At 45.1% G+C, this 23,443-nt stretch overlaps 1 protein-coding gene across 2 annotated transcripts in view; it reads left to right on the top strand.

The window, feature by feature from the left end:
- Positions 1–23,443, top strand: part of ELAPOR2 (endosome-lysosome associated apoptosis and autophagy regulator family member 2) — a 166,188-nt gene that overhangs the window by 139,903 nt on the left and 2,842 nt on the right. For both annotated transcript variants that reach the window (XM_075599549.1, XM_075599550.1), the window contains exons 16-20: positions 1,356–1,545; positions 5,818–5,911; positions 7,903–8,004; positions 9,331–9,457; positions 18,650–18,828. In XM_075599549.1, the coding sequence (XP_075455664.1) occupies positions 1,356–1,545; positions 5,818–5,911; positions 7,903–8,004; positions 9,331–9,457; positions 18,650–18,828 (692 nt within the window). The remainder of the gene's footprint in view (positions 1–1,355; positions 1,546–5,817; positions 5,912–7,902; positions 8,005–9,330; positions 9,458–18,649; positions 18,829–23,443) is intronic.

Genomic DNA, 23,443 nt, shown 5'->3' on the forward strand with positions numbered 1-23,443 from the left:
GGGGGTCAACATTTCAGGAATAAGTATCCTCGTTCCCAGGTATCGCCAAACACAGGAACGAGATGTCTGATGGGCTGAGGGTGGCTGCTTGCAACTGCTCTGATTCTAAACGACTTGAGGAAGGACCCTTCGCAAGGGGAGGGCCGCGGTTTCTTTCATAAGTAGGAGAGGGCCAGAAGAAAGGATACTTATTCCTGAAAGGTTGCCCCCCCCCCCCCCCCGCCTGCCTCGTTGCGTTTTTGTCCGATGCAAGTCCACCAAAAAAGTTCCTGTGGGGAAACCCCTCCCATCAAAGCCCTCATACACGCAGTCGTGTCTCCGTGGTTATGTCTGTACAGTACTTAGAAATTGTAGCGCCGCCAGTGTACCTTGCACTGTACATAGAGTACAACGAGTCCATGCCCTAAAAAGCTTGCAATGTCATGTTGGTGCGAGGGACGTGCCCAAAGGGACTAGATTGATATGCCCGAAGTCACAAGGGGAACGGACATTGGGTTTGCATCGGGATCACCCGCGTTAGAGGCTTTCCATATACTTTTAAAAACAATGTAAATGTTATTGTTTAATAGATGTCAAATACATATGCACTTAATATTTAATATATATTATGTAGTATACTTGAAATAGGGCACAATATTTTCTGATATCAATGCATCACGATTGGAGATATAATGGTAACATTTATCAGTTAAATTGCTGAGCTGTGACAAAGGCACTAAATATTAGCATAATAATGAAACAGCAAATAATATTGTGAGGACTAATAGACCGTACCCCTGCAGCTAGTCCTAAAAGAAAGATGTGTATATTGTACAGAAGTAGTAAAGGTTACTGCTCGCGCTGGTGCGATATGGTGGGATATTTTGTGACACTCTGCGTTATCCCTACCATTGAATTCTATGGAAACTCCGCGATATTCTGCATTATGACTTGTTACTGTATCAGCAGGTAAAATAAAGACTTTCTACACCTGCACATTCCATGGTATTTGTTGCTGAGCAGATCATACAGATGTAGCAAGACTTACTGTCCCTGGCACCGCAGGCGAAGAAGCAAAGGTTTGCAGCGCCCGGGATAGTGTCTGCCACGATGGAGCTGTGGGTTGGTCCATGCGGGGGGATATAGAGGGCGGGGTCCCGGTTCACCCGCAGCGGTAATCCTTTGGTGCCACGACAACGCATACTGTAGCTTTGCTACATCTGTAATTAAGCTTTGAGGTCTATATCTGACAAGATACTCAACACAGCTTCAGTTTTAAAGCGACTTTGGATGTATTACTTATATAATCAATGTGTTACTGCTCAGTGGACGTGTAGCGTATTGTCATTCTGTTCTCTCTTGTTTTTTATTCTAAGGGGGAGAAAATGGCTGTCTGCACTGACAACATTACTGACGTCACCGTTAAAGACGTGGACGATGAGTCGGAAGACTATTCCAATTTTGTTAAAACCTTCGTCTGTCAGTCTACTATCATTCCCTCAGAGAGTAAAGGCTTCAGGACGGCCTTGTCCTCACAGTCAGTCAGCCTTGCTGACACATTCCTAGGTATTACGGAGTATACTCGCACAGTATTACTTGTACTGGTTAATACGTTATATATTGGTGCTATGTATTAGGTTGGACAGTGTAACGGGGACACAGAGTATAATGATAATAAGATCTATCTCTTTTAGTCTAGGGCCGCGTTTATAGTGGTAGCGATGGCGCGCATGCGTGGCGCAAACAAGAAACCTCTCAATGAGGCCGCCCATAGAGCGCGCGTCCGATGAAGCGCGACCGCGATTCTCTAGCAGACAAATAATTTTGTCTGTCGCGCAACGGGCAGGTCACGTGCACGGTTCAGCCAATGAGGGCGAATGGCTCACGTGACGTCACGGCCACGCCTCCCCGTCGCCTCGGACCTCAGTGCAGGTTTCGCGCAGGCGGTAGGCGCGTGTGACGTCATGCGCCACTATAAATGTGGCCTTAGGCTCAGATCCACAAAGGTCCATTAACTCAGTGCTAATAACGTACTGTTATCAAAATATTATGCCTGAGGTTAATGCATATCCGCAAAGCTGTTCTATATCTTATTAACATTAGGGTTACCGTAAGTAAAAGAGGACACCAAAAGCCGGACCCACACCCTCACCGCTCTGCTTTTCAGCATATACTGGAGCGGTGAGCGCCGACCGCGCATGCGTGAGCCCCGACCGTGCATGCGTTAGTGCTGACCGTATAACGGTCGACTTTCGTTTGCACGTGAACGCAGCTTGCGCATGCGTGTGTGGTCAGAAACCCGGACGCTTAAAGATATTTAAAAATTCCTCCCGGACGGCAAGTTTAAGTCAAAAAAGTTGGACATGTCCGGGGAAATATGAACTTATGGTAAGCCTAATTAACATAGGCTGAGGCCTGTTAAGTTAGCACTATGACATGTTACACAAGGCATATTTCCCAGGTATATCAGGCGGGGTCCTTTTTGTGCACAGGTGTCTCCATGTTTTGTTTAAACGTATGTTTGGGTGGTGTGTGGAAGGAAACCTCCTGTGGCGCTGAGGTATGAATGTGAGGTTGATCTTGTGCAAAAGTTCTTGTCTTGGACTAATGGCCTCAGGAAAGGAAGACAAAAATACAGAGAACACTGCAATAGTGTATTACCCAGGGACAATAGTATAAAGAGAGCAATTTATTGTATAAAACAATTAGTGAAAAACAATTAATTTAAAACAATTATGTCAGACATTTGTTTTTGACTCCTGCATCAACTGGCTATCCCACCCCACGGCGAGCGGTGTTATCTGATGTAAAGACCCTAAAACCATAGCGCATGTCCTAGTCACCTCTGGTGAGTAGGATTTCAATTTTTACCACGGCGGAGCAGTTTCATCTTCCTAGTGCACAAGCGCATGGAAGTTTTATATGTGTTTTATAGGCATTTCATGTCTGACAATTGTCTGACATAATTGTTTTAAATTAATTGTTTTTCACTAATTGTTTTATACAATAAATTGCTCTCTTTATACTATTGTCCCTGGGTAATACACTATTGCAGTGTTCTCTGTATTTTTGTCTTCCTTTCCTGAGGCCATTAGTCCAAGACAAGAACTTTTGCACAAGATCAACCTCCCATTCATACCTCAGCGCCACAGGAGGTTTCCTTCCACAGACTTCTTATCTGGTTGGGAGATGCCAGATCAACCTTTTGGGCAGCTCCAGGACTACCTTCATTGGACTTAGTATCACAGGTTTTATATCTTATTGTTGTTTATTATTGTATTTTGTTTGCACGAGCGCTATCTGCACTTACAATTTCACCACTGTATGTTTGGGTGGTGTATATATACTTATGTAGCACTTGGGACTGTAACACAGAACAGTCTCTCCCCCATCCCTAGCTCTCTCCCTGACGCTCTCTCCCCCTCCTTCGCGCTCTCTCTCCTCTGTGGATGTTGTCCTTAAGGCTTCGCTTATAATCTCGGCGATGGCTCGCCGCGTCAAAACAAGTAAACGTAATCCGTCGCGTGCGCCTATAGTGGGCGCGACGCAGCGACCAAAATCGCTGAAATCAACGGATTTTGATATTTACCGTGACGGCCGCACCACGTGACTGCAATAAGCCAATCACAGAGCCTCTAACTGACGTCACCGCCCTTTGCAGCCAGCGGCATTGCAAAAACTCAATTACAACTTGGGTGACGGGTGATGTCACCGGTCGCGTCGGTTTCAATGTAGCCTGCACTATAAGCTCAGCCCAAAGAGGCTTTTCTATGTAGTATACAGCTAATTATGTGTATCTCTTTAACTAATTACTTTACAAAGAACAACAATTTACTTGTAAATTTGATGACTGAAACAGTCTAATAACCACACGACATTAGATTAAAGCGGCAATCCAAGCTGGCATTTATTTTTTTATATATTGCATTGAAGCAGGGTGTCTACGGAGTGGAACCCCATTAATTTTAGCTCCGGGGTGTCACGGGAGATCAGAACTTTTTCAGGGGACCAAGCACCAGACATGACACAGATCAAATAAACGGGTGTTTACTTTGGCCAGAGACCACAGGCGCAACACAATATCACGAACAGAGCTATTCTCACTACAAACGAGATACATTGGGACTCCTAGCAGTCCTAGGTGCCCGGCGCCACCGGAGTGGCGTACTCAGCGCAGCTTCCACTCCTGTGGGGGATCGGGAACTCCAGGCAACGCTGGATGCACGTTGCAGCAGAGCAACTTTAAATATCCTGCTCAGAGTAGCAGACAGCCTCGGTTTCGGGTGTCTCTGGCACAACCTTGGTGTACACCGCTTAGTCCATCAACACACTAGCCTCAGCAAGGTCTGTGGAGCTGAGATCGGCTGCACTTTTTCTAGATTCCCCGCCTCCATAAGAAATAATGGAGAACAGGGCAGCAACCAATCACAGCTCAGATGCTGTGTGTTGGGCCAATTAAAGAGCAAGGGCTCGCCTGTGCTGGCCAATCTGGGATGGAGGTGTTACAGGAAGGCTGAGACAAGGAGGGCGGGCATTACAAACCAGCCAAGGAGAACAGCTCCTACGTGCCCATGTTCTCAATACTGACCGGTCTGGGCAGACAATGGCTCCCAGATAGGAGCCCATTCCCACTCTCCTTTGTCCTCAACCCCTTCATGGAACCAGCAAAACCTTGATCTCTGGGCATGTAGGCTGGGTAAGTGTATTACCAACCTAGCATACCCAGGTAACAAAGAAACTCAGTTACACAAGCACAAATACATTTTACACAAAATAATGGCTTACACATATACATTCACATAATATATTTGGCCAGATGAGCCACAATAGACACAATACATAGTATATATAGGGCAACCCTGTATATTCACCCAGACGATAAAGATATGGCTGGGCTTCACCTTTTAATATAAGAGCCTCATTGCCCATATCATCACACGGGGACCTCCTGCCTTCGGAGATACTTACCTCCGAACTAGGTGCCGGTAGTCGCTGTCCTCGGCTACCAGGGTTCACAATATGTCCTCAATTTAAAGATTTGACACCCTGCGCACCAATAGGAAGCCATGACATCATGGGTGCGGCTTCCTTTTGGCCCATGTGATGTGGGACCGTTAAACTTTAAAGTCCTGCTTGCTGAGCCTGAGCAGCTACCGGCAGCACCTAGGGAGGTAAAAATCTCTGGAAGCAGGCGGTCCTGCTTTATACAGCTGAACCCCATTATAACGCGGTCCTCGGGGGCCACCCGATCCGATCGCGATATAACTGGGATCGCGATTTAAAAAAATAAATGGCCGCTGTGATCAGGTGTTGCGTGTCCGCCGGAGGGAGAGAGCTGGGATAACTCTCCCAGCTCTCCCTGAGCACGGCGTCACAGCGGCAGCTCCTCCCCTCCCCCAACAGCAGCATGCCCCGGAAGCGGAAAGCTACGCGTGGAGCACAGTTGGGCCTCGCACAGCGTGTCATCATTGGTTACCATGTCCCTGTCCTCTGTCAGCCCACGTGCCAACCTAAGTATAAGAATTCAGTTGCACACTTTATAGCAGGTTTCAGAAGCCTGGTGCTCACCACAGATAAGGAAGAGGATTGTGGATATAGCCGGCTTAACAATACAAGCAGTACAGTACATCTGTGCACAATGAAAAGTGCTGTCCGGTACAGTCTAGCTTCTTATGACAAACTATCGAAGGTGTGTGGCATACATAATAATCTGCCCGGCTGAAGAGATGTTTTGATATCATTGAAAATGTCCTTCTGTCCATATCTGCCTCGCTTGATCGCTCATATTCAGTTGTCCGTACAATTTTCCTGTGAGTTAAACATTTTTTCTCGATGCAGGTGCTACTGTTGACACAACTCTCGGTGGCATCAGTATTAAACCAGATATGTTTCCATCCAAGAGAAAGATACCCGATGTGAATTTCTTTTACAAGTAAGTCAATGGTGTATGTTGATTTTGAGAAACTGGTCTGTCTCTCTGCAGAGTGTATAAGATGCAGCAGGATACTATCATATACAGATGTAGCAAAGTTTATTGCACCCGATCATAACACATATAGCATTATATCGCAGAATCGCACCGCTTTTGAATAGGATTTAATGGCAGTGATAACGCAGAATATCACACCATAGCAGGCCATGCGTGCAATCAACTTTCCTACATCTGTATCAAGTATTCCCTTCCATACCATAGCAGTGACTACCTCAGAGGGAACGGTAGTGTGTTCTTGTACTGTTTAGTTCAATACATAAATATCTGGGACCCCACATAAATAACAAATAACATCAAAACCCAGGTCTGGAGGTACACAGCCGCGCCTTTCTAATTTAACCATTAAATAATTGGGTAATTTCCACCCTCGGTCAGAGTGCTCCCCCTTCCGCCCCCTGAAAGCGTCACCCCGCCACCCCCCCCCCCCCCCAACTCCAGCTGGCGGGAAGGAGAGAGTCCAGGGGGCACCAGGAGGGCAGGGGGCAACAATGCATTTGTTTTGACGCGACGGTCGCGTCGCCGGCACTATAAGCGCATAGTATCATCTAACGTTTCGGCGTGTACAAGCATCTTCATCAGTGACTCACCCCAAATTGCTATCTCTGTTTAACAGCCCACTCCTTTACTATTCAGGAGTTAACCAGTTGCTGTTAGGTGGCTACATGTTGGATTGTAGAGAGAGTCTATACTTTCCAATTATGGATTCATGATTTGCAAAGTGAGCACACACTGGTTTAAAATACTGATCTTTTTGTCTGTACCTAGCATATTATGATCTATTTCACATTTCACCTTCACCATCTGGGACCTGTCTGACACCTGAGACAGGTATTGAACAGCCCCTCACTGATACCAGCATACACCTAATTAACCACTAATAGGGATTACTGTATACCGGCTCCCTGGGACAGTTTGATCCAATTAACCTCAAATTGTCGCCTTACTTAGTTACCCGGAATATCATATATATTCATCATAGGGTATCATATATGTGTGTCAATTGTTGAATTTTAACACCCATTGTTTTAATTAGTATAGCATTAAAAATTATTTTATAATTTTCACATCATACATCAGGGGGTATTGAGTGCTTATAGTGGGTTCTTGCTTCTTTACTACTCACCTTATACGTCACCCATTAGCACCTTACCCCCACACTATTACTTTGTACTTAGCTGAAGCGGGGTTCTTCTATATTGAACTCTTGAGACTTTTTAAACATTTTTTATTTAACAATCTGTAATAGAGATGGGAGACGCGCACATGCTCAGGCATTTTGGATGTTCATGGGTGGGGAGAGGTCCCAAAGATATGAATCTTTGATACAAAACGTCAGTCAGCTTAACCAGTTATCTTGGCGTTCCCCTGCTTTGTACTAATCAGCAGATTGGAGAACACTTCTGACTGAAACATTCAAGGAAATGTTGGTGATTCTTTCTTTTCTTTGCAAAAATTCAAGAAAAATGAAAGTTTTTACACATTTGCATGAAAACACTGTATGTACGGTGGTGGGGTTTTGTTACTTTTTTTTTTTTACCAACCATAACTTATATTGTGTCTGATTGCATAATCAGTAACAGCCTCACATTGATAAAACCTAAAAGGTTAAAAACGCTGTCTGTGAGCAGGTTTACTGGGTTTCACTTCTTTAACCCAGACTGTGCTGAAAAGCTGTGTAATGCAGCAGGAATAAGCTTATAGGGGTCCATGTTAAAATGGATTTGAAGCAAAAGGTGACACTGTGTGCTCATTTGCATGTAATTTCCCAGAATCCCTGGCTGCTGTGGAAGCATTGAATGCTAAGAGATAATGGGGAAAGTCCGGGTTACAGACATAGTTACAAGTCAATTGTTTTTCATGTACAGCGAATAAAAATAAGATTTGATCATGCATGATATTACACCATTATAGAGATTTTATTTCTTACCCAGATCTTCCACCACTACATCATCGTGTGAAAAAGGACGAGCGACCGTTGTATCCTTGAGGTGCGACCCCACCAATCCAGGTCAGGGAGATATTTCAGTGCCCAGGTACAGTATTTGATATAGGGGCAGAGGGCTTATACTATATAGTTCACTCACCTGCGTTATACCTCTGTAGATATCACTACTACAAGATTTGCAGCATGGGTTTATTAGGTCCAAAACAAAACAAATTTGAACACTGGAGCTGGAAAAAATGCTCTAGAGTAGAATTACTTTCAGATTTTTATTTTATTTTTGGCAATTTTTAACATCATTGGGGTATTGGCTTTCTTTCGAATAGTTGTATATTAGCTATCAAGATGTCAAAAGTCTCCTCTTTTGCTACAACCAAACACAGCAGACAGGAAAACATTATCCCACCCCTTTGCATTACCCCAAACTGGTTTGCATGGGAACAGGGAGACTTGATGGTCTATAATGCTTTTATATACAGTAACAGCTGAATTGTGAATTTTTATGTTGACCCAATATAAATTGTCACAAGCTGCAAAATCTCTTATTTCCTCCATGATCAATGCAACCTCTATAACGTGAGCTATTATTTATCATTTGGTTAAACTTAAATTAAGACACATTATGATTATTTATATTACAGATGTAGCAGGCGTGATTACCCCAGATATAGTACGATATCGCGTTACTGCTGGCGCGAGTTGTAACTCTGAATTGCTCGCGAGTAACAAGTAGCATGTGGTAACAGGAGTAATAACGCCTTCTTCCTCTGTATCCTATGGGAAGTCTGCATTGTAATCACTTCTACACAGAGGGTTCAGCCACACTGTTGGGAATGCAAGATTGGTTAGTAGCTTTCTTACACTGCAGAATGGGGTGTCCATTCGTGCCTTCATCGTCCATTCGTGCCTTCAGAGTTTGAATGTTTAAATCAGGAGTGGCCAACTCTAGTCCTAAAGGCCACCCACAGGTCAGGATTTCCCTGCTTCAGCACAGGTGGCTCCATCTTGTGCTGATGCAGGCGTATATTCTTAAAACTGGACCTGTTGATTGCCCTTGAGGGCTGGATGATCACCCCTGATTTAAGTGTATTTTCTTTCTACTGAAAATCCCTGTGATTATTTGCCACCTAGTGGCCAAATTATGCAACCTCCTTGGCAATAGCTTTAGGGGATTTTCTACATCAGCTAAAGTGGCTAATCAGGCTTTTTAAAAAATACAGCTGGACATAAAAATATTCATATCTGTGGCCAGCAGTGAGCAGACTAACGTGTTTTAACCCATTTTCTGCCAGGGAAGTGTTGTGTTACTGGCCCGAGTGCCTTAGTTAAGGATATTTGCTGTGTTTGTTTGCTGTTTGATCTCAGAGCTGTTCCCTTTAGAATAACGATCACATTATTCCTATTCCTGTTTTGTTAGAAACTGCCCTGCGGGTACGTGTGAAGGATGCAACTTTTATTTCCTTTGGGAGACGGCTGAGGCGTGTCCTCTTTGCACTGAGAATGACTACCAGAAAATCGAGGCCGCGTGCAAAAAAGGCCTGCAGGTAAAATGAAGGCACTGGCTGATATTTGGGGGATCCTGCAAGCATTTCTAGCTCCCTCAGCTGGGATCAGTTCCCATCCCACTTTTGACAAAGTGGGGTCTAGCAGAGTAGGATTAAAATGATATCTGGCCATAGTTTGGGTGCACAGACATACTGCACATATACAGTAAAGGAATACCCATGCGTGTGCACACATATATACATATAGGCCTATACGGTACATATACAGGCACACAGACATACACACATAGTCATGTACATATACAGATACACAGGCATATACGTGTACTGTACAGACACAGAGGCATACACACATAGGCATATACATATACACACACACAGGCATATACTGACATACACACACACACAGGCATATACTGTACAGACAGAGACATACATACATAGGCATATACGGTACATATACACACATAGGCATATACATAAAAACGGAGATGAAAGAGCAGAGCACTGAGTACTTCCATGCAGAAAAAGTTATTAGAGAGAGTGTTTCAATGGGAACGCTCTGTAATATTTTTTTCTGCATGAAAGTACTCAGTGCTCTGCTCTTTCTTCGCCGTTTTCCATATCCAGTACTAAGCGAAAGCACACTCTGTACCCCAGGACAAGTGGGTCATCATACCAGGATGCTGCACCTACACGTGAGTCCGTGGTTATTGCTTTCATATACTACAGTACTCAAGGTATTACCCATTCAACATTGATGTATTAAGGTCTGGACACCAGAGTGTGTTAAATCCTTACCACAGTGCGTAGTGGGATTTTTTCCAGCAATTACGTCAGATATTGGGAATTGTACATCACCATTCATGTGTGCATTACCCTAAGATACCTGAGGGGTACTTGTCACGGGAGACCAGAACTTTTAACACCTTAATTACCCGGATCCTTTGATTGAGCAAAGCGAGAACTAAAATAAATTGTGATTTATTTACAACATGAACATACACAGTCTGATCTACGAAATCATTTTCTGGGACGGGGCCAAACGAAATAAAATGTTCCCGGAACGAACTTCACAGAAGTAAAGTCTCTTGGCACCAATTCCCAGGAGCGAGGTTGGTGCGCAAAACAGAGCCGCTAAACAGTCTTTGGCTAGTGGCGCCGCTCGCAACCACTATTTCTCCGCCGAAAGTAATCTTTTCGTTTTCCCGCTGTTGGATTGGTTAGCAAGTCTTACGAACTCTTGTGGCAGGGGGCAATTCTTGGTTCCGATGTTATAATCTTTGTCCCGCATGATGAATCTTAGGTGATTCTAACTCCCGATTGGCTGCACTGACTTTTTAAAGCACCAAAGTCCTATCTCTATACTCTGCAGCCAATCGCTGCGTGGGAACCACACTTCCCACCTATGGCAAGGTTGCCAGGACTTCATGGAACCGGGCAAAGTGCCTTCAAGGTATGCCAAGGGCGTGCGCGAACTTCGCACCTGTCCCGCTTAGCATACCTAACCAAGCCCACTTCCTGTAACGCTTGCGGTGCCCACGAGCAAGACAGGACCCCGGTACTGAGGTGGGAAGTAGCAAACCACGGGATTGTGAAACATAGCCGGGTCTGGGTTGGAGAGAGTGGGTTAGTTGATACTTGCCGAGGTCTTGGAGTATAGAGTTCAGAATAGTAAAAAGTCCGTTAGCCATGATCTGGGGTTGGAGATATCAGAAACGTTGAAGTCCGTATAGCCGTGGTCTGGGTTGGAGAGATCAGCAGAGTCGAGGGTAAGCCGGGGTCAATAGCCAGAGAGATTCCAAAAACAAGCCGGGTCGGTACACGAAGGGTTAACTGCCTTAAAACACAGTACAAGGAGCTCCTTGTCCTCAATAGCAGACACTACAGGGCACAACAGACGTAGGAGCTCAAGGCTACAAGAAGTTATGCTCAGCAAGGTATGAGAGGAACTGCAGGGTTTAAGTAGCACACAGGGACCAGTAGCAAAGGAGGCGGAGCGGAGGCGCGGCCTATTGGAGGCAAGGATTGGCTGCAGGAGACAAGTGGGCTAAACAAGTACTTGCCATGCAGCTGGGGAACAGTGCACGTTGTCACGTGTGCGTGCCGCACGAGAGAGAAGCGCGGTGCGTCCGAGGGGGCGGATCTAAGCTCCGTGGCTCTCTAGAAGATCTGTGCGTGCGCGCTCTGTAAGCAGAGTGGGGGTGCGCGCTCGCGCTGGTGCCAGAGCGGAGGTCTGAGATAAGACAGGTAATGAGGGAACACGTCGAAAAGGACGTGTTCCCCGATTCCTTACACTTCCCCGGCGACATCTTGCCTACCTTCCCCCGGACATCTGGACATATGCCAGGGGAACACTGTTTACATCTCCCCCTCCCCACTTAACACTTTAATATGCGGGTCTTTTGTTAACTCCGGACCTGGTCAGACATTCTGGGACCATCCCCACAGGGTGCCTTAGAAGTCCGGGGTTAAGTTACGCATCACTTGCAGGGATGTCCTGCCATATACCTTTTGATCATGTTACTTGTGAATCAAGTGTTTCCGATGCTCCGCCGCCCGAATATAAATTCCTTGGATCTTATAATTTTAATACACCTAAGAGAGGGGGACTTTCATTCCTGACATTTCATGAAAGTTTATGAAAAGTAAACTATAACCGTTCTAATGATATCCCCCCCCAGCCGCACGCATAGCAAAAATCAACCGCTAGGACATTCCTAGTCAAAGTTATCTCACTGCTTATACGCTATGCAGCAAGCTGCCGTGTTTTAAAAACGTTTTTCTTTTCTGCGGTTGGCAGTGAAACACTGTTGCAATGCACACACATGCTACATAACTGATACATTACTTGTTGCAACACTTATACAGTTGCACTCAGAGTAATTACTGTAGTCCCCTTATACCTAGCGACACACACAGACAATTTTAATACATTTACAGCACTGCAGCCAATACTGGGCTGCAGAGCTAATACTCCACATTTTCCCAATATGACTCAGGGGCACCCAGCCGGGCATAATACCTTTATTTACTGACCTGGGTACCCCCTCACCGTCACAGTACTTCATTGCGGACTATTGTTCTTTGAAGCTATATATAATTATATCTGCCTTTGTTTTTTAGAGCACCACACAGTTTTTGTGATTTAGGCATATACATAGACATATACACATACTGTAGACATATAAGCACTCAGACATACACACGTGGGGCTCCGTCGCTGAGCTGTAATCATCAGACAGGACGTGTCCGTGACTTCCCGGCAGCTCTACAAGTATCTGAAAGGGGGTAGGGGGAACCCCCGGGGCAGATAATGACAGGTCGGTATGTTTTTATATTATCACTTAGGTAGTAAATATGATATAATAAAGGTGAATATAACACCAAGCTTGAGTAAGTGCATTAGCTATAAAAGTAAGTATAGGGAGAAAGCAATATTTGACCCTAAGAGCTTACAATCTAAATACGAGCATGGAGTACATGCAAGCGCATTGGTTCATAGAGCACAGCTATGGGGGGGAGTGTATCTTGAGAGCATTGTGTAGTTGTGTTTGAAGTTAATTAGCACCAACATCAAGTGTCAGAAAGATCCTGTGTAATGTTGCACACTTTGTCAGTTAGACAGGATGAGTCCCAGCACACGTTTAATTAGCACATACAATATGAAGCAAATCTTAGCAAGGCACATTCAAATGTGCTAATGTCATACAGCAGGGGATCTCGGCTTCAGTCCTTAAAATTTTAAGGCTTAAAACACCCCAAGCGGTCAGGTTTTAAGGATATCCCAGCTTCAGCACAGTGGCTCAATCAGTCCCTGCTTCAGCACAGGTGGCTCAGTCTTTGACTTAGCCACCTGTGCTGAATCTGGGATATCCTTAAAACCTGACCTGTTGGAGGATATTGAGGACGGGAGCTGAGACCCCCTGTCATACAGTCTGTGCGTGACATCCCTTCCCTGCTAGCACTGCATATTGCTCCATATAATCACATCCCCTGGTATTGCTCAGTGTGGAATCCTGGAATCATTTTCTACTTTTAAAGCTGCAAAACAAGCAATATCCTACATGTGTTTTTTTTTTTTTTTAATAAATCACTTCTGTACTATGAAAGAATACTTGAAGCATTAAAAAATAAAAACAACTCAGAATTATATTTTTTTATGTATTACAATGTAACAAGCATTTTATTGTTTCTATAGCAACCATTTACAAAGTCACACCCCCTTCCTCTTCTGAAACAAGCCCTGGCACACATGGACGTCCGCAGAAATGTTTTCAGGGGGGGGGGCATAATTTTAACTAGACAGAGAGAGAGAGAGTGGGTGTGGGGGGTGTGTGGGTGACGGGGTAGGTGACTGACACTTGGGTGGGTGACTGACTGACTCGTGTGTGACTGACACTTGGGTGACTGACTGACACTTGGGTGGGTGACTGACTGACTGTGGGTTGGTGTCTGTATTCATTCACAGACAGACACAAACACACACACACCCTCCCTCTCAGTCTCTCCCTCTCAGACTCTCCCTCTCAGACTCTCCCTTTCAGACTCTCCCTCCCCCTCAGACACTCTCCCCCTCATCCTCTCCCTCTCAGACTCTCCCTCTCAGACCAGACTCTCTCAGACTCTCCCTCTCAGACCAGACTCTCTCAGACTCTCCCTCTCAGACCAGACTCTCTCAGACTCTCCCTCTCAGACCAAACTCTCTCAGACCAGACTCTCTCAGACTCTCCCTCTCAGACCAGACTCTCTCAGACTCTCCCTCTCAGACCAGACTCTCTCAGACTCTCCCTCTCAGACCAGACTCTCTCAGACCAGACTCTCTCAGACTCTCCCTCTCAGACCAGACTCTCCCTCTCAGACTCTCCCTCTCAGACCAGACTTTCCCTCTCAGACTCTCCCTCTCAGACCAGACTCTCCCTCTCAGACCAGACTCTCTCAGACTCTCCCTCTCAGACCAGACTCTCTCAGACTCTCCCTCTCAGACCAGACTCTCAGACCAGACTCTCTCAGACTCTCCCTCTCAGACCAGACTCTCTCAGACTCTCCCTCTCAGACCAGACTCTCTCAGACTCTCCCTCTCAGACCAGACTCTCTCAGACTCTCCCTCTCAGACCAGACACTCTCAGACTCTCCCTCTCAGACCAGACTCTCCCTCTCAGACTCTCCCTCTCAGACCAGACTCTCAGACTCTCCCTCTCAGACCAGACTCTCTCAGACTCTCCCTCTCAGACTCTCCCAGACTCTCCCTCTCAGACTCTCTCAGACTTCCCCCCCCTCAGACACTCTCTCCCCGTCAGACTCTCTCAGCCTCTCTCCCCTTCAGACTCTCTCCCCCTCAGACTCTCTCCCCCTCAGACTCTCTCCCCCTCAGACTCTTTCAGACTTACTCCCCCTCAGACTCTCTCCCCCTCAGACTCTCTCAGACTCCCCCCCTCAGACTCCCTCCCCTTCAGAATCCCTCTCTCTCTCTCAGACTCTCTCTCTCACTCTCAGACACTCTCTCTCACTCAGACACTCTCTCTCAATCTCAGACACTCTCTCTCACTCTCAGACACTCTCTCACTCTCAGACACTCTCTCACTCTCAGACACACACACACACACACACACACACACACACACACACACACACACACACACACACACACACACACACACACACACACACACACTCACATTGTCTGGTGCCACGCTAATGCAGATAGTCCCAAGGTGTAGCCCCATCTCTTTCTTACCCCCTCTCTTCTTCATTCACTCTGCCCCCTCACCCCTCTCTTCCTCACTTCCTGTATTACACCCCCTGTCTCCTCACTCTCCCCCCTCCATTAATTATCCCCCTCTGACTCAAACCCACTCCCTGAATCCGCCCTCCTCACATTCATTCCCTCCCCCCTGATCTCACACACACACACACACACTCTCACTCACACACACTCACACACACACTCAGACACACACACACTCAGACACTCGCAACAAGGGGGAATCAGAGCAGGGGGGGGGGGAAACGGAATGGGGGGGCGGAGCATGGGGGGAATCGGAACGGGGACGACGACAACCTGAGCAGGGGGGAATCGGAATGGGAAGGGGGGACCGGAGCAGGGGGGGGGGAATCAGAACGGGAGGGACCAGAGCAGGGGGAAGATTTTGGAAAGGGGGGATCGGAGCAGGGGAGGGGGAATCAGAGCAGGAGGACAAGGGGGAAGCGAGAGTGGCATGGAGCAGTAGTCACCTGACTTGCTCCATGCAGGAAAGGGTGGGCCTCGCTATGCAAGCTCAGATAGAGCTTGCGAGGGCCAAAAATAAAAAAATCCTGGCAGCCAATCAGGAGACAAGGGAGGATTTTTTTTTTGCAGAGACGCGCGCGCTTCCTTGCACATTGTGAGCGCGCTAAATCCTGCCACGCCAGTGCCCTCTGTCCCCTGCTGTTGGCGGCCCTGGATCCAGGGCGGGGCAAGCGCCCCCCCTTGCCCCCTCCTGCGGACGCCCATGCTGGCACACCCCTTTTTGAGCCCTGCCCTCTCTCTAGCAGTGCACCAATTGTATCTAGTGACTGCCTGGTCACATGATCTTCCCCACAGAACTTTGCATCTTTGGTCCTCTTCTGCTGCAGTGACAGCCATTTAGTGAACCCCCGAGCTGAATCTTCACTGATCGATCATAGGAGAACGGACCGATCTGCAACTTAGCTAATTACTTATCATTGTGTGGATTGAATTGATGCACATATTAAAAGTAGGGGGGGGGGGGGGTGAGGGGAAAGCAGCTTGGACTGCTGCTTTAAGGGATATAAAAATAAATGGCAATCTCTTTAACCATTTAGCTGCCAGAGGGGGCAGCAATGCATTGTAACACATAACAATCAATGCTTTGCTGGCCTCAAAAGGGTTAAATGTGCTCAACATTCTGGATTTAGAACTTTAGCGCCTAAAAAGAATCCTTTCTAACCCAGCCATAATAACACATTGTAGCAATGTCAGCCCCAATATGCTGTGAACAGTTTCTCAAATTAGAAAATGGTGTACAGAGAGTGCGAGGGTCAACAGAGAGGATGTGGGGGGGGGGGGGGGGGAAGGGCAGGGGTGGAGGAGGGGAACAGAGGGTGTACAAAGAGTAGGAGGGTGTACAGTATGTTTTAAGACTACAGAGTGTATACATTATGTTGCAAGAGTGATTGTACAGTATGGTGTGACGGTGTACAGTATGGTGTGACGGTGTACAGTATGGAGTGACGGTTTACAGTATGGTGTGACGGTGTACAGTATGGTGTGACATGTACAGTATGTGTGCCGGTGTACAATATGGGGTGACGGTGCACAGTATGGTGTGACGTGTACAGTATGTGTGCTGGTGTACAATATGGGGTGACGGTGCACAGTATGGGGTGACGGTTGTTGACAGTATAGTGTGACGGTGGACAGTATGGTGTGACGGTGGACGGTATGTTGTGACGGTGGACAGTATGGTGTGACCGTGTACAGTATGGAGTGACCGTGTACAGTATGGTGTGACGGTGTACAGTATGAGGTGACTGTTCAGTATGGGGTGACGTTCGTGTACAGTATGGTGTGACCGTGTACAGTATGGTGTGACTGTACAGTATGGTGTGACCGTGTACAGTATGGTGTGACGGTTGTGTACAGTATAGTGTGACGGTGGACAGTATGGTGTGACGGTGGACGGTATGTTGTGACGGTGTACAGTATGGTGTGACCGTGTACAGTATGGTGTGACGGTTGTGTACAGTATGGTGTGACCGTGTACAGTATGGTGTGACCGTGTACAGTATGGTGTGACAGTGTACATTATGAGGTGACTGTTCAGTATGGGGTGACGTTCGTGTACAGTATGGTGTGACGGTGTACAGTATGGTGTGACGGTGTACATTATGGAGTGACCTTGTACAGTATGGTGTGACGGTGTACAGTATGGTGTGACGGTGTACATTATGGAGTGACCGTGTACAGTATGGTGTGACGGTGTACAGTATGGTGTGACGGTGTACATTATGGAGTGACCGTGTACAATATGGTGTGACGTGTACAGTATGGTGTGACACGAGTATGTTTGAGACACGAAATCCAGGGGGAGCACGGGGAAGAAACAAACAAACAAAAAACAGATCTAAGTGCAATGGGAATATGATTAAATGGATTCTTTGAGTCTTGGCTCTTGAAGAATGGCTGCTTACAAGATGTAAGAATAATAAAAGCGGTGTTGACAATCAGTCAGTGGTAGATGTATAAGTGTGGTAGTCGTCAGGGCGGTTCAGGTACTCAGATGGATGTGTCCCAAGTAAAAGAGAGAGAACAGACTTGCATAGCGCAGATCAACCAAGGTATAAAAAACTTTTATCTACGTGTAAAAAATGCACTCACAATATATTCAATAAAAACGGGCATGTCACACTATATAAGTGTACAGGAGGATATCATCAGCCAGCTGGCTCACCATCCCAAGACACTCCGTCCTCCTCCGTCGCTGCCTCCGCACTGCTGCGTTCCCGCACGGCTCGGCATCTGACGTCAGATCCGGTATCGTCTGTTGTTGGGGGCTGGACATTGCTTGACTCCTCTCCAGACTGCTCCGTTGACAAGACTCCCACTCAACGCGTTTCGCTACGTTCTCACGTCAGCTTCGTCAGGAGTGACACTCATATATCTACCACTGACTGATTGTCAACACCGCTTTTATTATTCTTACATCTTGTAAGCAGCTATTCTTCAAGAGCCAAGACTCAAAGAATCCATTTAATCATATTCCCATTGCACTTAGATCTGTTTTTTGTTTGTTTGTTTCTTCCCCGTGCTCCCCCTGGATTTCGTGTCTCCTATTGTCTACATTGGGGATGAGTGAAGACTACCCCTCCCAGTGGGTCTGAGCAGTGGGTGATACTGTATATTTTATATTTCTATATCACATTTTCACATTTTGTGTTATTTAATTTATTCACTTATTGTAAGAGTTTATTTAGATTTTTTCACTTCATACATAGTGAACACCTTTGTATTAGTTTGCGCCTTTTGTCACTTCATCACTATACGAGTATGTTTGATGCATTATCCAAGTAAGATAAGCAGCAGTTCAAACATTTGAACTCTCTATGCCTGGTCATAAAAGTCGTATTTTGAATATGTAACTCTGCTCCAGTAACAATGCACGGCATGCAAACCAATTAAAGCTAATGTTACCCTGCGGAGGCTGAAGATGCCTTTTCTTTTCTCCAAAGGAAACACATTATGTGTGGAACGAGCCCAAGCTCTGCATGAAAGGCGTCCCACTGCCTGACAAAAGTGCGTCTGCCTGTGAGTCGATCGACTTCTGGCTCAAAGTGGGAGCAGGTGTAGGAGCGTTCACAGCCGTCCTACTGATAGCACTTACCTGCTATTTCTGGAAGAAGAATCAGAAGTAAGTATATACTATATACTACTATATGTGTCATGGCTAAGTATGTCATTTCTCCCAACAAAATCTGTACAGACCATATTTTTCCCCTTATTCATCTTTATCAGATACTGCCAACGTGATTATTATTATTATTAGAGATGTGAAATAATATTTATGGGGCTTGCAGAACATGACTGCCACGGTATATTTCTTCTGAATTGTTTTCTCCCCTCCGGCTGCATCACTAAAATCACTGCAAAAATAATATTTTGCATGTACTGTACTTGTTCAAAACGCAGTTTCCTTGCTACGCTGAAGTATGATGGATGGCTTCCAGATTTGAAAAGAAATCAAACCTAGCTTGGAAAATGCACAAGCAAATAAAGACTAAAGCAGCACAGAAGGATTTCCATCTAACCCAGGGGTTCTCAACTCAAGTCCCTCCCCTCTGCCCCCAACAGGTCAGGTTTTTAGGATATCCCAGCTTCAACAAAGGTGGTTCAATCAGTATTCGACTGAGCCACCTGTGCTGAAGCAGGGGTGGAGGACTGGAGTTGAGAAACCCCCTGCTCTAACCACGTCACTGCAGGGAGGGGCCACCGCAAATTGCAGTGCAGCGCGGGGCTGGGCGCTCCTGGCAGTGAGGAGGTTAATGAGTTTCATTTTACCTCGCTACGTGGACTAGTTTGTGAACGGTCAAAATGTCACGAGACACGAAAAGGTAGATACCAGCGCTCCAAGTGAAGTAACAATAAGGGTGGGGCACTCGGGGAAAATAGCAGAACACAATAAAAACGCTGACTAGAGTAATAATAATAATATCATGTTCTTGTATAGCGCTGAGAGTTATACGTAGCGCTTTACAGAGACATTTTGCAGGCACAGGTCCCTGCCCCGTAGAGCTTACAATCTATGTTTTTGGTGCCTGAGGAACAGGGAGATAAAGTGACTTGCCCAAGGTCACAAGGAGCCGACACCGGGAATTGAACCAGGCTCCCCTGCAGCAATCTCAGTGTCTTTACTCACTGAGCCACTCCTTCGAGTAGCACGAAGACTGTTGTAGTGTGGCTCAATCCCCGATTTCCTTCAATATACCACCATTCAGTTTCCAGTGATTCTATGATTCTATGACAACTGGCTTCTGTTGGTAATAATAATAGCATGTTCTTGTATAGCGCTGCTAAGTTTACGTAGCACTTTACAGAGACATTTTGCAGGCGCAGGTCCCTGCCCCGTGGAGCTTACAATGGAGCTTGCAATCTATGTTTTTGGTGCCTGAGGCACAGGGAGATAAAGTGACTTGCCCAAGGTCACAAGGAGCCAACACCAGAAATTGAACCAGGTTCCCCTGCTTCACACTCAGTGCCAGTCAGTGTCTTTACTCATTGAGCCGCTCCTTCTCCCTACAATTGTCGCCTCTAATGGGACATTTCATATACTTTTTATATACCTTGTCTTTTAAATATTATCTATCAATAAATGTATTTTGATAATTACATACTGTATTCTCTGGTACGCGCTTCATTTTTTGTGGGGTTCTATTGTTCTAGAATCACATAGTTATAATACTATATTACGCCATTCACTTCTGTGGGGTTATGAGTGCACGCAAATTGGGGACTTGCTGATCCACCCCTTCCATCAGGACTTGGTGCTAGTCAGCGTTTTTATTGTGTTCTGTCAAAATGTCGGCAGCATATATAAGGCATTATTTGTGCGGTTGAAATGCTTTTTTATGATAACTGGAAGGCTAGATCCTCTAATTAAAGTGCAGTTCCATGTACGACATAATGAAACGAAAGATGGTTTAACACAGAAACATAGAAAGTGACGGCAGATAAGACACACATGACTCACCCATTTTCCTATCTGTTGTGGGATCCTCAGACTTTCCCTTACTGGAGGTTGGAACAAAATGATTGAAGTTTGAAAAGTTCCTGTGTGTTCATTACAATAGGGACGCTGAAAAGGGTGTGCGTCACAGCCTTGCTTGTTCCACTCCAGTGACAAAGCAATTATAGTTTACATGTAACACAGCAGAGGGGGTGCAATTCTTGGGCAACACAATTGTTCCTAATGTATCAAAGATAAAATCCCAGTCTAAGCTCTGTAATTTATTTTCTTTGATATGTGGTGCAAGTTTTTTGCTCTAGATTTTGCCTTGTTACCTCCAGATGCAGTAGGGGCTATTATTGCCCAGTTAACGGGCAGCATTGCTCTAGTGCGATACTTAACACTGCGTTAATGCGTGCGTTATTGAAAATAATGGTAATGTGCGTTATTCTGTGTTGATGGGGGAAATAATGTCTGCTAAATCTATATAACCCCCAAAGCAGAGGTGGCCAACACCAGTCCGCAAGGGCTACCAACAGGTCAGGTTTTCTGGATATCCCTGCTTCTGACTGAGCAACCTGTGCTGAAGCAGGGATATCCTGAAAACCAGACCTGTTGCTAGCCCTTGAGGACTGGAGTTGGCCACCCCTGCCCTTAACCTTTCACTTTCTGAACACCAATTAGGTAAGGGTGTAGGGTACAGTAACACGCACCCGGTTACAATCTATGCCACACTTTTGTTCGGCCTTTATACTTATTTTATTTACTTTTTAGGGTGGGTTATTTTAAATAATAGTGAGTACTTATATAAACATCTGATCGTAATTAAAATTGGCTGTGGGGATAAGAAGGGTACAGCTAATGGGGGTTGAACCTGCCTTACTTTACCACACTTATTCAGACACTCATGTGCCCTAATCTAGTATTGAGGGATAACTAATTGAACACACGTGAATGAACAGGTTATAAATGCAACATTCACAGATTGTCCTAGAAATGATATGTAGCTGCTAGAGACCCATTGAAAGATGTTGGGCTGGGTACCACTTTTAACAAATTACCTTTCTTACACAAACTAAGTTATTCGCAGATAATTATAGACCGTGCATTACCTATTGTAACACTGTGTCCAATTCTTAAACTCAGCCAATACAATCTTTATAAAACTCATATCACAGCCATTAAGTGTCCACTAATTCCTAAACAAGCTACAAATCATAAATGAACACTCGAGTCAGACTTGGTCGTCCCTCTTCTCATAGTCAAAATCAAACTTGATGGCCCCTGCCAACTGTATATTATCAGCTCACTTGAATCCATATACGGCATTTTAGAATGGAACACAGAAAACCTACAGTTTCTCAGTAGATACACACAAGGTCACTTTCAGTTTCTCCGTAGGTACACGTAAGGTCATTTTCAGTTTCTCAGTAGGTACACGTAAGTCACTTTCAGTTTCTCAGTAGGTACACGTAAGGTCACTTTCAGTTTCTCAGTAGGTACATGTAAGGTCACTTTCAGTTTCTCCGTAGCTACATGTAAGGTCACTTTCAGTTTCTCAGTAGGTAGACGTAAGGTCACTTTCAGTTTCTCAGTAGGTACACGTAAGTCACTTTCAGTTTCCCCGTAGGTACACGTAAGGTCACTTTCAGTTTCTCAGTAGGTAGACGTAAGGTCACTTTCAGTTTCTCAGTAGGTACACGTAAGTCACTTTCAGTTTCTCAGTAGGTACACATAAGGTCACTTTCAGTTTCTCAGTAGGTACACGTAAGGTCACTTTCAGTTTCTCCGTAGCTACATGTAAGGTCACTTTCAGTTTCTCAGTAGGTACACGTAAGGTCACTTTCAGTTTCTCAGTAGTTACACATAAGGTCACTTTCAGTTTCTCCGTAGGTACATGTAAGGTCACTTTCAGTTTCTCAGTAGGTACACGTAAGGTCACTTTCAGTTTCTCAGTAGGTACACGTAAGGTCACTTTCAGTTTCTCAGTAGGTACACGTAAGGTCACTGTCAGTTTCTCCGTAGGTACACGTAAGGTTCAAAGAAAATTCACACTACCTAAATTTAAAATGTAACCTTTAATATCAAATACTTAAAACATATATTACCAAAGTGAAAATGTGATAACGTTTAAAAATAAATTAAATAAGGTAACTCGTGCAAACAGGCAGTCTCTAATGTTTAAATGCTCCAGTATATCATTAAAACTGGAGAATAAGAGGCTGCTAGGCAAGGATCCCTGGAGTAGGTTAAGACCTGATTAGGAGGTTATACTGCCAGTATCAAGTTATAACAAATGATATTAGTAGCCACTACTATATTCACTATTTCACTAGGCTAATCAGTGAAGTGGTGGGCTTTTTTGCTCACTTCGGCTGTGTGCACCCTAGCAGCCTCTTATTCTCCAGTTTTAATGATATACTGGAGCATTTAAACATTAGAGACTGCCTGTTTGCACGAGTTACCTTATTTAATTTATTTTTTAAACGTTATCACATTTTCACTTTGGTAATATATGTTTTAAGTATTTGATATTAAAGGTTAAATTTTAAATTTAGGTAGTGTGCATTTAAGTGAATTTTCTTTGGAGTACAGGCCACTGTACCCCCTACTTTTTCTGATTCACTTCAGTTCACAGTTGCACATACTTTTCATTATCAATTGAATTTATTATTATTAACACTTTTTACACAATTAGTATGGTTTAGTCGATCACTCCCTTATCCCTCCCCTTTTGTACATGTAAGGTTGCTTTCAGTTTCTCAGTAGGTACACGTAAGTCACTTTCAGTTTCTCAGTAGGT

Source organism: Ascaphus truei, chromosome 5 (assembly GCF_040206685.1).
Source record: "Ascaphus truei isolate aAscTru1 chromosome 5, aAscTru1.hap1, whole genome shotgun sequence".
NCBI classification, from domain to species: Eukaryota; Metazoa; Chordata; class Amphibia; order Anura; family Ascaphidae; genus Ascaphus; species Ascaphus truei.